A 13,868-nucleotide genomic window follows, 5' to 3' on the forward strand; every position below is an offset into this window, starting at 1 on the left:
ACTTTTTTAAAACTGTAATGCGAAGAGGGATTTTAATAAAATATAGACACTCAGTAATGTTTGAAGCTTGGCTGCCGGTGGAGTCGGCGCCTATGGCGGGCCGCAGGAAATAACTCCAAGACGCATGTTTGAGACCCCTGCACTAATGCAACACTGGACACTTGAAATCTAGTCAATTTCAAAAAATGAGTTATAAGTAGTGTCAGGTCTGCACTTTCTCTTGAGTCTCCTCTGCCAAACTTGTGTGCTTTCAGCAATCACATTTCCTTATATTCTAGAATGTTTTTCTGTCCTTTGTTGCTGTGTCAAAGACAAATAGGGAAACTTAACTGTAGCTGTACAGGGGAAACAATGAAAGAACTGTCAAATGTTATGAAGACGACAAACTAAATCTAGATATGAAAAAATCCTCTCATCTTTCATTTTTAGTAATCTAGGTGTTGCTTGTGACAACAGTAGGTTAAAAAACAAGTCAAAATGGAATAGTGAAATTGGCTGTCTCCCTTTAACTGTGTAAATAAAGATCTATCTGGGCTAGGTATCTCAAAACTATATCTGCAGGTCACTTCAGGGACCTTTGTGCTTTCTTGTAGATGGGTTACTCCTTATAGGTAGTGCAACATTAGAAAGTGAGAGGAGCCTTCTTTCCAAAAACAGTTTTCATACCATTTCCTACACCTGTTCGCTTCATGTATTATTTACTCTTGAGTATAGTTATTAGACTTTCAAAATCTTAAGGTTTATTTTGGAATCACGATACTATAAAAGATAATGTGACCTTAAATCTTCCTCTGTGAATCCCAGCCAATTTAGCATAGGATTCATCAGTCTTAATTTTTCCTGAAGTCAATGAGTGAATACTTTGGCGTGGATGTGTTTTCATACCAGATCTCTGAAGGCGGTTTGAAGAAATGTTCAGCCACCTGTGTCTTATTTGGAGCCAATTTATTCCAGCTTTCCTTGGAAAGAGAATTCCTGTGGCTCAGCTTCCACACGTGCAGCTGACTCTCTGAGAGGCCCTAAGTTTAAAGACCTCCTGATCTTGTTAGTATTATGTTCATTGGGCGTGTTCAGTATTTCCATGCCTTTTGATTATTTGGAAGCTGTATTTGTTTCCTATGTGAAAGACACTTAAAACAAAACCCCAAAATGCTCCTTACATCAATCTAAGTGGGAGCTCCTAGTTCATGCTTCCACTTAATTCCCAGCTCAGGCCTTAAATACCTCTGTACCTTTTGAAGTTTGACAATTACATGTTTTAACCTATTTTCCGTCTCGCTAAGAACTGAACAGTTCTGGATGTGTATGTCCAGGAACTCAAGTGCTACACTGATGAGACCTGTGTAAATACCAGGATAGAAAGAAAAAATAGTGTTTTGGTTTTAGTGGCCTAGTGATAGTATTGCTGGACATCTCTAAACCTATAAAAGTTCCATTATTTGGGATGCTTAATTGCATTCAAATTAGTTCAGAGGGTGATCTGTATCTTAGTCTGTCACCACATAGTTATTTGTGCTAACTTTCAATAAAGTGAGTTTATCTGTTTTCTGCAGTTAAATGAATTGCAGATTTGAATTCTGTATGAAATACTGCTGCTCTGTGCAGTAATTCACATGCTCCTTTCATCCTATTGCAGTAATTCGAAACATTTTCCATTGTGTAGGGTTTTTTTTAATTGAATACAGAGATACCAAACTGCCTTCCATCTTGGGTAACTCTTCCCTTTTAGAGATTTTACATTTTCAAAACCACATGCGTACAAAACATTTGACACTTAAAAAGAAATGTGTGGGATTTTAAACTTGAAAATAATCTTAGTCAGCAATAAACCCAAAGACAGAAAATTGAAAATACAATGATAGCTCCACTGGAAGTCCTCTGAATTCTGTGACCGACATTTCAGGGAAACGTGTGCAATGGAAAAAGATGGTTATTGGCTGAGTCCCTGTGCTGAGTGTACATTGGGACTTAATCCTGCTCACATTATACAATTACTTCTACAAGTGGTCACCTTGAAGTAAAAGGGACTAGTTGTGTGAGTAAGGTAAGCTGAGTGTGAGCTTAATTTTGTTGGCAAAATGAGTGTCGTCATTTCAGTTAACTTTAAGAAATTTGGTGGCTAACATGGCACAAAAGCGCTGCCACAATGGATGGTGGTTTGCAAGGACACAGCTTTCGAGACCTAATCCAGAGACCACTGAAGTCAACGGAAAGACTCCCACTGACTTCCGTGAGCTTTGGGTCACACTCTTGAGCCCCTTAGCACCAGCTGAATCGGGCAACATGTTTCTGAACACTGAACCGCTGGCTAGATTGTATAACTAAATTCTGTTCCTTCACACTTTAGGTGCTCTGGCTGTTGTCATAGAAGTAGCCAACCATGCCAATGATATCATGAAACAGGGAGTAAGTATCATAATTGTGGAAGTTGATGTCTGCTAAAGCTGTCTAATGCATTTTCATTAAATTGAAAGGCAATTCTATTTTTGTGTGTTTTTTCCCACATAGGATAACTTTCAGAAGCTCATGCAGATTCAATACAGTTTAAATGGGCATCATGAGATTGTTCAACCAGGAAGGGTAAGTTCTGCAAAAGAGCATTCAGCAGATAGCAGCAAGGAAACTGCAGACTAAAGTGATACTAAGTATATATAACTACTGTTAAAGCAGGGAGAACTGTGTGCATTTCTGGTCTCCCATGTTTAATAAAGATTAATTCAAACTGGAACAGGTGCAGAGAGAGGTTACTAGGATGATCAGGGGAATTCAAAACCTACCTTATGAGAGGAGACTGAGTTTGACTTGTTTAGCCTAACCAAAAGAAGGCTGAAGGGAGATATGATTGCTGTCTCTAAATACATCAGAGAGATAAATACCAGGAAAGGAGAGGAGTTGTAAGTTAAGCACTAATATGGACACAGGAACAAATGGATATAAACTGGTCATCAACAAGTTTAGGCTTCAAATTAGAGGAAGGTTTCTAACCATCAGAGGAGTGAAGTTCTGGAACAGCCTTCCAAGGAGATCGGGGGAGGGCAAAAACCTAACTGGCTTCAAGACTGAGCTTGATAAATTTATGGAGGGGATGGTATGATGAGACCGGCTACATGCCATTGTAGCCAGTCACATCATACTATCCCCTCTATGGCTTCAAGACTGAGCTTGATAAGTTTAATCTGCAACTGCTGGCAGCAAATATCTCTGAAGGCCAGAAACGGGACACTAGATGGAGAGGGCTCTGAGTTATTGCAGAGAATTCTTTCCCAGGTATCTGACTGGTGGGTCTGGCCTGCATGCTCAGGGTCTAACTGATTGCCATATATGGGGTCAGGAAGGACTTTTCCTCCAGGTCAGATTGGCAGAGACCCTGTGGAGCTTTCAGCTTCCTCTGCATCATAGAGCATGGGTCACTTTCAGGTTTAAACTAGAGTAAATGGTGGATATTCTCTGTAACTTGAAGTCTTTAAATCAAGATTTGAGGACTTCAGTAACTCATCCAGAAGTTAAGAGTCTATTACATGAGTGGGTGGGTGAGGTTCTGTGGCCTGCAATGTGCAGGAGCTCAGACTAGATGATCATGATGGTCCCTTTCGGTCTTAAAGTCTGTGAGAAAAATGATCCCTTGCTTAGTTGGTGCTGATGGTGGAATAAGAGTCCTTACTCCCAAGACATCTTCCATTTAATTTTTGAGGAAAAATTTTTTATGAAAACCTAACAGTTTTCGAACATGAAGTCCTGCACACGTACACATGTGGAGATATCTGAGCCATTAGCGATTATTTTTGAAAAGTCATGGAAGATGGGTGAGATTCCAGAGGACAGGAAAAGAGCAAATATAGTGCCCATCTATCAGAAGGGGAATTATGGACTAGCCAATTTAACTTCAGTACCCAAAAAGATAATGGAAAAAATAATTAAGCAATCAATTTGAAGACACATAGAAGATAAGGTGATAAGTAACAGCATGGATTTGTCAAGAACAAATTGTGTCAGACCAACCTAATAGCTTTCTTTGACAGGGTAACAAGCCTTGTGGATAGGGGGGAAGCAGTAGGTGTGGTACATCTTGACCTTAGTAAAGCTTTTGATACTGTCTCGCATGACCTTCTCATAAACAAACTAGGGAAATACAACCTAGATGGAGCTTCTGTAAGGTGGGTCCATAACTGGTCGGAAAATCATTCCCAGAGAGTAGCTATCAGTGGTTCACAGTCAAGCTGGAAGGGCATATCAGGTAGGGTCCAGTTCTGTTCAGTATCTTCTTCTGTGATTTAGATAATGGCATACAGCGTATGCTTATAAAGTTTGCAGACAATACCAAGCTGGGAGGGGTTGCAAGTGCTTTGGAGGATAGGATTAAAATTCAAAATGATCTGGACAAACTAGAGAAAGGGTTTGAAATAAATAGGATGAAATTCAATAAGGACAAATGCAAAGTGCTCCAGTTAGGAAGGAACAATCAGTTGCACAAATACAAAATGGGAAATGACTGCCTAGGAAGGAGTACTGCAGAAAGGGATCTGGGGGTCACAATGGATCACAAGCTAAATATGAGTCAACAGTGTAACGCTGTTGCAAAAAAAGCTAACATAATTCTGGGATGTATTAGCAGGAATATTGTAAGCAAGACACAAGAAGTAATTCTTCCACTCTACTCTGCGCTAATTAGGCCTCAACTGGAGTATTGTGTCCAGTTCTGGGTGCCACGTTTCAGGAAAGATGTGGACAAATTGGAGAAAGTCCAGAGAAGAGCAACAAAAATGATTAAAGGTCTAGAAAGCATGACCTATGAGGGAAGAACTAAAAAATTTGGTTTGTTTAGTCTGGAGAAGAGAAGACTGAGGGGGGACATAACAGTTTTCAAGTACATAAAAGGTTGTTATAAAGAGGAGGATAATAAATTGTTCTACTTAACCTCTGAGGATAGGACAAGAAACAATGTACGTAAATTGCAGCAAGAGTGGTTTAGGTTGGACATTAAGAAAAACTTCCTAACTGTCAGGGTGGTTAAGTACTGGAATAAATTGCCTAGGGAGGTTGTGGAATCTCCATCGTTGGAGATTTTTAAGAGCAGGTTGGACAAACACTTGTAAGGGATGGTCTAGATAATACTTAGTCCTGCCTTGAGTGCAGGGGAATGGACTAGAAGACCTCTTGAGGTCCCTTCCAGTCCTACGATTCTATCGTTCTGTGCATTTTGTTAGCAGTTATACTGCAAGCTTTGTCACCACATTGTTGCGACTTCAGTTGGAACATGAGAAGTCAGAGGAAAGACTTAAAAATAAGTTAGAGCAAACTCCACCCTCCAGTGCAAGTACACAATCCCTGTGCATTTCATTGGGGGTTGAGGATGATCAGCTCCTCTCAAGTACATGATCGAGACCTTTGTCCCAATTACATTTTAATAGCAGAAGCTTAGTAATTACAGTGGAACCTCTTAGGATATTTTCTTATTCGAGATTTAAATTGATTCATAATGTGACTTGTACAACACTAAACAAGTGAGATACAGATGTCAGGACCCATCTTTATTCTCTCAATCACCCTGCCATGAGCAGTCCCACTGATCTCAGTGAAACCACTCACATGAGTGAAGTTACTTGTTCTGATGTTTGCAGAATTTTGTCCATAAGCTGCAATTGTGGGAGCACTGTTGCTCAGCCTCTGAGAAGGGTATGAGCAGCTCCATATGTAATAGGTTAACAATTTTATATGATTTAAACATGGAGTCCATATCTTTTGGATGTTGCATGTTGTCTGCAATTAAGGATCAACTTCTCATAAGAAGCTAAGTCAGTTGATAGTGAGGCCCTTTCATTTATTGCAGATTTCATTTATTGCATTCATTTCTTCCAGTGTCCAAGTATTAGTTTTATATTTTGCTAAGCAGACCTTCTAATTCCAATAAGTTCCTCTTTTATTAATCCATTTATATTTACTGTATTTATAAAGATACCTTGGGCTAATTATGCAGGAGTACATTTTTAATAACAGGTTTATCAAAAAGGCTAGTCTCCAAGTTTTGTATTCCAGAACAGGAAATCTTTCTTCATGATCATTTGTGCTTGATGTGTTTTACTTCGTGTCTTATATGAAATTTTAAACACATCTATGGCACTAAATGAATAAGAATTTTAAAGAGAAGCTTATTCATGCAGTTTTTGTGCTCTCAACAGCTAAGTTTTGCAATATTTGTTTATCTTCTTTAACTTGCCAGGTCTTTCTCAAAGAAGGAACGTTGATGAAGCTTTCCAGGAAGGTCATGCAGCCGCGAATGTTTTTTCTGGTAAGATGCCATGTACATTTCTATGTGCCTAATGCCAGAGTAATTCAATAGTGGTAGAAACATTCACACCACAAATATAAATAACTGGCAACTTCAGCTGACTGTTTAAAAAATTGAGCATTTTATATGCAGTTTGTATCACTGTTTGGCGTGTTCAGTGTGGTTTAGCAAGGTGATTTGTGTACACTAAAAAATAAACAAAAAATCCCAGTTATAAAATTATTTCTGTTTGACCAAAATTCAGTCACTGTTTTTAAGAACTTTTTGAGAAAAGAATCTGAGGTTTTGAAAAGCTGAGACTACTACTCTAGTCCTTTGAATTCTAATAGATTTGAAAATCTGGTGTCCAGAGCATTACATGTCACATTTTTAAAAAGTTTATAGTATATCTTTGGATTGGGCACTGGGTTGGGGAGTCAAGGGTCCTAGATTCTATTCCTGGCCTTGCTGCTGACCTGCTCTGTGACCTTGGATAAGTCACACAATCTCTCTGTCTGCTTCCCTGTCCATCCTTTGTCAGTTTATGTCTAAATAGACAAGACAATTTGAGGCAGGATCTGACTCTTCCTATATGTTTGTGCAGTGTCTGGCACAATGGGGCACCATCTTAGCTGGTGCTAGTGTAATACAAATAATATAGCAGCTCCTCAAATTTAGGGCTTGTCTACACTACCGCGCGGGGTCGAGCTAAGATACACAACTTCAGCTACATGAATAGTGTAGCTGAAGTTGACGTACTTAGATCTACTTACTGCGGTGTCTTCAGCTGTCGACTTAGTGCAGTGATGCTCTCCCGCCGACTCCGCTTGCGCTCCTCATTCTGGTGGAGTACCGTAGTTGACGGAAGAGCGCTCAGCAGTCGATTTATCACATCTATACTAGATGCGATAAATCGACTCCCGCTGGATCGATCACTGCCTGTCAATCTGGTGGGTAGTGTAGACAAGCCCTACGTGAAGCCTTTTGCACTAATTCCGACAAAATGCAGTCCAGAACCAAGCTTCAGTCCAGAATACCATATGAAGTACCACTATGTGCTCTTCATTGTTTATGTTTGTTCAGCATTCGTTTGTGATGAGAATAACTAGAGATGCATACACTACCCTAGGCACAGGCAACCTTAATTCTGGCATTTCCTAACTTTTGAGTGCTTGACTTTGCAACTTTACTAATGTTCTCTGAATGCAGGTTTGTGTGTGTGTAATATAACTTTTTATTTGCAAGAAACTGTTCCTTATGGGTTTCAATGGCCTATTCCCTGACATCAGTACTCCCAGTGTGCCCATAAATAATGTGCTTTTCATTGATAAATAGCTTTTTTATTTTGGGAATTTCCTTTCAGCTTTTAAAAAGTCTTTGTGCAGAGAATGTGACAAAAATGTTTACATAACTAAAATGTTAATAGCCCTATATTCTTACCTACGTTGTATACATGAAAATTTGTTGTAAGTAAATAGAACTCTCTTCTCAGAATCCAAACTAAAGTAATAACATGTCGAGGACACATTTCTAGACTCTAAATTTCTACCTTCAATGCATGTGTATCAATTCTATGCAAATTTCATACATTTTCAGTACACTATAGTTCAGAGGTGGGCAAACTATGGCCCGCAGGCCCGTCCTGTCCGGCCCCTGAGCTACTGGCCCAGGAGGCTGTCCCCACTCCCCTGCAGTCGCGCGGCGCAATACTCTGGACAGCGGGGCTGCAGACCGGCCTGACCCGGTGCTCTGTGCTGCGCGGCGTGGCTGGCTGTCCTGGTGCAGCCAGCCACCGGTGCTCCAGGCAGTGCAGTAAGGGGCAGGAAGCAGGGAGGGGGTTGAATAGAGGGCAGGGGAGTTCGGGGGGTGGTCAGGGGCGTGGATAGGGGTCGGGGCAGTCAGAGGGCCAGGAATGGGAGTTGAATGGGGGTAGCGGTCCCAGGGGGCAGTCAGAAAGGAGATGAGGGGTTGGATAGGGCGGCGGGGGGCAGTTGGGGGGAGAGGGAGCATTGGGGTGGTTGGGGCAGGGGTCCCGGGAGGGGCAGTCAGGAAGGAGGAGGCATTGGATGGGGTGGTTGGGGGCAGTTATGGGTGAGGGGTCTGGGAGCGGTCAGGAGACAGGGAGAATGGGTGGTTGGATGGGGCAGGGGTCCTGGGGGGGCAGTCAGAAAGGAGGGGGGGTTGGGTGGGGCGGGGAGTCCAGGGGCGGTCAGGGGACCGAGAGCAGGGGGGGTGGATGGGGCAGGGATCCCCGGGGGGCCATCAAGGAACAGGAGGGATTCAATGGGGCAGGAGTCCTGGGGGGGCCATCAGGGGCAAGAAGTGGGGGAGTCTGATAGGGGGTGGGGGGCGGGCCATGCCCGGCTGTTTGGAGAGGCACAGTCTCCCCTAACTGGCCCTCCATACAATTTCAGAAACCCGATGCAGCCCTCAGGCCAAAAAGTTTGCCTGCCCCTGCCATAGTTGAAACTATCTTTTTATTATTTAATCCTTTAGCCATTTGAAAGTGTGTGTGTTTTATATTGCAGTTTAATGATGCTCTGTTATATACAACTCCAGTACAGTCTGGCATGTATAAACTCAACAACATGCTTTCATTGGCTGGAATGAAGGTGAGTCTCTGAGATCTCTGCTATGGCAACTTTTTGTCAAAACTTATTTGAACTCCTGCATGTAATTTTTCCATAGAGAAGTAAGTTTATTGTTGGAAAGAAATATTATAAATTGCTTATATTAAGAGCCGTGATAGACGCATAACCTTTGTTGCATGGTGTGGACTTTTGGGCCATTAATAACTGTCCTTTTTAAAATGCATTTATTGTTGGGGACCAGTTGGAAGAAGAGGAGAATTGTAATTCTATCAAAGAGGAGAAACAGAGAGAGAGAACTGCCTAAATACCTGATTAGTGTTGGCTGGCCTAGGAAGGCTTTCTCAGGCAGTTCTACTATTGCACCTTAATGTTAACCGCCTTGGGTCCAGAATTAGGCTTCCCTGAAACAAAGGCTGCCAACTTATGTATGTATGGCTGCTCCTCCCCTGCCTCATGGCCATTCTGACCTTTTGCCCACTCTCAGAAAACACACACCTCTGATTGCCTGAGAACTTTCTGGTGGGCAAAATCCTCCACAGCTGGGTTTCTCCAAAGACTGCCAATCCTAGGGGAAAATACAGGAGTTAAGAGGGCTACAATCTGAGGCCTTCATGAAAAGTCCCCAAAGTTGACCTCCTCCCCTCTTTTTTTAACTGTACCTTTCCTATAACCCCTCTAAAAAAGTGTTGTGTCCAGCCGTCGCCCAGCTGGAGTATCCTGAGCTGTATCAAGAAACATCTGTTACGTACACAGACATAAGCAGACACAGCTGTTAGGGGGCCCTGGTGCAGTAGGACAAACGCCTTCTGCTCCTGCTCAGCAGTAAAGTGTCTTATCCATGATGCTGCCAGAGAAGAGGCCCAAGTTCAGCTGAAGGTCCAGATTCACAGGAGACAGCATGAGGGACTATTTACAAGACTGCATGCTGTGTTTTGTGATGTCAGCAAATGTTCTGGGGTGGCTACATAAACACTCAACCTATGAACTCAGTTACACTTGAAGCTCGGGATTTCAGAAGTGATGGGCTGGTGCGTGAGCTCCTACTGGTGTGCTATTTCCTGTCCACTTTTTCTGCAAGAGAAAATTCTATTGCTTTAGTTCGCCTGTTGTTACAGGTATCTCCCTGAAGTCAGTGATTCATTTTCGATCAGAGTTGTTTTCTATGTCCACTATAGGTTAGAAAACCAACCCAGGAAGCTTATCAAAATGAGTTGAACATAGAAAGCGTAGAGCGATCTTTCATACTCTCAGCAAGGTAAATATCCTAAGCAAATAATGTATATTAAATAGCACACGTTTTTCAGATACAATACAAAAACTATGGAGCTGCATGTTGTCTAAGCTTACACTCATTGTTTTGTATTTGTGCTATGAAAGTTGCTCTCATTTACAATAGTAACTCTAGAAGCATGGAGAATTTGTAGAGGGTTCCTCCAATGAAGACAAACTAGTTGCATCCGATGAAGTGAGCTGTAGCTCACGAAAGCTTATGCTCAAATAAATTGGTTAGTCTCTAAGGTGCCACAAGTACTCCTTTTCTTTTTGCGAATACAGACTAACACGGCTGTTACTCTGAAACCTGTCATAGTTTCAACTCCCTTCTCCTCATGTTATTTAAGTTGTGTTATTTTAGATGATCATGGAGTCATAGCTAATGAGTTTTTAAATTCATGTAATGCCACTGTTCTGCAGGTCACCTTGATTTCTAGGGAAAACTTCCCCCAAGTTCAGATTCTGTACCAAAGGAGGTTAGTCTTTAAACTGTCTGGGCAATGACTACCATTTGTATCAGAATTTTGCTCACACCATTACAATTGTTTAACTGTTCACCAGACTGAAAAGACAGAAAGTATGAGTTTTATTCAAGTTACCCAATACCCTATGAGAATTATTTCTTGCTACCTTTTGAGGAGAAAAAATGCTCCCCTTTTTAAAAAACATAAGTCTAAAAATGTTCACTTAAGTGGTTTTATTTTAGGCTTTGAAAAGAGAGATTTAATTCTGACCTTTTTTTCTGTTTCTTCTTCTCTTCGAAAGTTACTGCTAAGTGACGACATTTCTCTGTCAGTGCTTTTTAGCATTAACAAGGGGAGACATGAAATCCAGCAATAAAATACTGATGTGATAACGAGGGCTTATGATATAAGTTTGAGGGAGCGGGTCTTCTAGCTGTAGCACAGATGTCATTAGAACAGGAAACAGATTGTATTTTGAGGCTGCAAAGTGGAGGTGGCATTAAATTATTGAAACATATAAAAAACAGAGACAGTGTGGACTTTGGCCAAATCTTCTTTCACATTTTGGCTCCCACATATATTAATCAAATCAATGGCTCTAGGAAAATATGTCAGAGTATTCACTGCCACTAAATTATTGTAGAAAAGCTCTTATCTGCCTTTGTGAAGCTGTCTTTTCCAAAGGCTTGATTCTCCTATTCTAGCTGTTTAGAGAATTTGAGCCATGAGTGTTGTACATTCTGTCCACTGTGACAATACTGATGTCAATGAGCAAAGGTACATTCCCTCTTCTTTTTGCAAAACAGCATTAGTGTGGGCTTTGTCATTCTCTGTGACCTTGCATCTGTTGACTTCAGGATGTCTGCACAAAAACAGTGTTTCGAATAGAGAGGGACCCAACTTAACATTGTCCAAGCAGCCAAAGGAAGTAGCACAGTTGTGCCTGAGTAATTTATAACTGGGGATTGAAAAGAAGTGTTGTATGTATTTACATTTATCTCTAATGCAGATATTTTTCATATTGGGGGAAAGATGCATTTCTCAGAGTATAGGGCTTGATTCTGCACCTGTTGAAGTCCATGACAATTTTGCCATTGAACGCTGCAGTCAGTGCGAATTCAGACGTTTGGTGCCTAGGTGCCAGAATGACTGAGCACTTAGCAAATATGTAGGAAGAGCCTTGACACAAATGCAGGATAGGACTATGATACCATCTCTGCTCTGGCTAATATGATGCTCTATGGAAATAACACTGAACTATCCTTAAAGTTATTGGGGTGCCAAATGAATATACATATAATTGAATCTTAACATTTGAGATTATGGGTTTGTTTGGTCTCACTATTTAGGGGAAATTAACATTTCAGAATGATGCATGGGAATGATATTTTCATTGTAAGTGAGAGGAAATAAACTGAGACTCCTCTGCATATATAGACTAGCTTTGGCTAAGGGGTTGTGATTTTTTTCCATGTAAATGACACTATTATAAAAAGAGATTATAATTTCCAAAGGCTGAATGCATAGCATTTATTTCTTCTAACTTTTGTGCCCAAAAATTGTTCCTATCAAACTTGGTGAAGTACTTTATATAGAAAAAATTTGGTGGAATCAAACTGTTCCCTAGCAGAAAGTGTTAGCAGTTTAATAAAAACAAAAAAACTCACACACCTAAACAAACATGCTACTGCTGTAATAGGTGCTAATTGTGGTACTCTTTTTCGACAGCCGCAATTGAGGTCAATGCTTGTTAGGTCCTTAAAATTTAACCCTTAGAAGTGGCCCCACCATCTCTGAATTAAGACATATTGATACTTGAAATGCTGCTTCTGTGTTTCTATAAAACTTCATTTTCTAGTGCTGTCATTCTTGCTTCTTTGGGAGCATTCAATTCTCTTCTTTTTTTAAAATAAAAATAAATCCAGTGCTTGTCTGGCTCATTGAAGCTATCTAGGCAAGAATCATGATTTAAACAATAATGATAGAAGCACAAGGCATTTACTAAGGATTAATGACCAGTTGGGAGAAGATGTCCGAAGGTGCAGTTGAAGATTTCCAGCTGTAATTAATCCTCAGGAAATGCTCAATCCCAAAGTCATTATCTGTTATAAGATGAACAGGGGTGTGTGCGCCAGGGGAAAAAGGTATATGGATTTTTTTCAATGACTGATGCAATTTCCATCGGTATGTACAATGAATGTGTGGTGAATCAGTCACCTACATACAGACTGTATGTCTCATCTTTCAGTATCATTCATCTTATTATGTCTCATTCTAATGGCTTTTGCCTCACATTTGGTAATTTAATATGTTTCTAGTGTGCTCATTCTCTGTGTTACGAAACAGGTCAAATAAAATTCTTACCAGACTTTAGAGAGAGAGGCTTCCCTTCTGCTGTTTTCACTGACAGCCATATTCAGTATGTTCAGTACACACAACAGAACTGAAGTTTGAAAAGACTCTTAAGGAAAAGTTAAATTTTTACAAACTTAACATAGCAAAACTTTGCCCATTTCCTAGGGGAGATATAGATGTAAATAGATATCTTGCAAGTCTTATTGCCAGTTTGGTCTAATGGCTGTGTGAAAGTCTAGACAGCACTTCGGTTGGTCTGTACAGAACTCCAGAATTTAGTTTTTGTAGGTTAATAATGAGAACACTATGACCCTGATTCTGCAAACATGTAACACATAATTGACTTCATTTGGACTACTAAAGTGAGTAAATGCTGAGTGTTTGCAGGATTAGGGACTGGATTGTGCACTCATGTTAGTAGTCCCACTGAAGTCAATGTGCACAATGGATGCTCAAGCAGCACCTCTGAAAATTGGGCCACTTATAATTTAGTTGCTTAAATACAGATTTAGCAGGGTAATTAAAGGCAACCTAATTTTGAAAACTTTAGTCAGAATCTCTGAGCCATAGAAGTTGACTGGAGACATGAATATTCCAAAACTAATGCATAATGTTTTTTTCTCACTGGATAAAAAAACAACATAAGTAAATATTTGGATTTGGCAAAATATTCTTTTCCCAAAGGGAAGGGTAGTCAAAGGGCCAATAGTACATAGTTCTGCTCCTGCCTATATCTTGTCCCATCTTTTTCACAGATTAGACCAGCATTCTACTAATTCTGATGCTGTCCTCTTTGAATCCCCCGTGCATGAGGGCCTCCAGGTTTTCTTCTATGTTGCCCCTTACATCTGGAATTGTCCTGCCTGATCCTATGTATCGCACAGTTGCCTTCAGTTGCCTCCAAATCCATGCTCTAAATCT

At 40.7% G+C, this 13,868-nt stretch overlaps 1 protein-coding gene across 2 annotated transcripts in view; it reads left to right on the forward strand.

Moving 5' to 3' along the window:
* The window catches only part of FGD6 (FYVE, RhoGEF and PH domain containing 6), a 102,291-nt gene that overhangs the window by 66,597 nt on the left and 21,826 nt on the right, over positions 1-13,868 (forward strand). For both annotated transcript variants that reach the window (XM_027831342.3, XM_037884917.2), the window contains 5 exons: positions 2,348-2,406; positions 2,509-2,580; positions 6,218-6,286; positions 8,794-8,877; positions 10,032-10,111. In XM_027831342.3, coding sequence (XP_027687143.2) covers positions 2,348-2,406; positions 2,509-2,580; positions 6,218-6,286; positions 8,794-8,877; positions 10,032-10,111 — 364 coding nt within the window. The remainder of the gene's footprint in view (positions 1-2,347; positions 2,407-2,508; positions 2,581-6,217; positions 6,287-8,793; positions 8,878-10,031; positions 10,112-13,868) is intronic.

Source organism: Chelonia mydas, chromosome 1, assembly GCF_015237465.2.
Source record: "Chelonia mydas isolate rCheMyd1 chromosome 1, rCheMyd1.pri.v2, whole genome shotgun sequence".
NCBI classification, from domain to species: Eukaryota; Metazoa; Chordata; order Testudines; family Cheloniidae; genus Chelonia; species Chelonia mydas.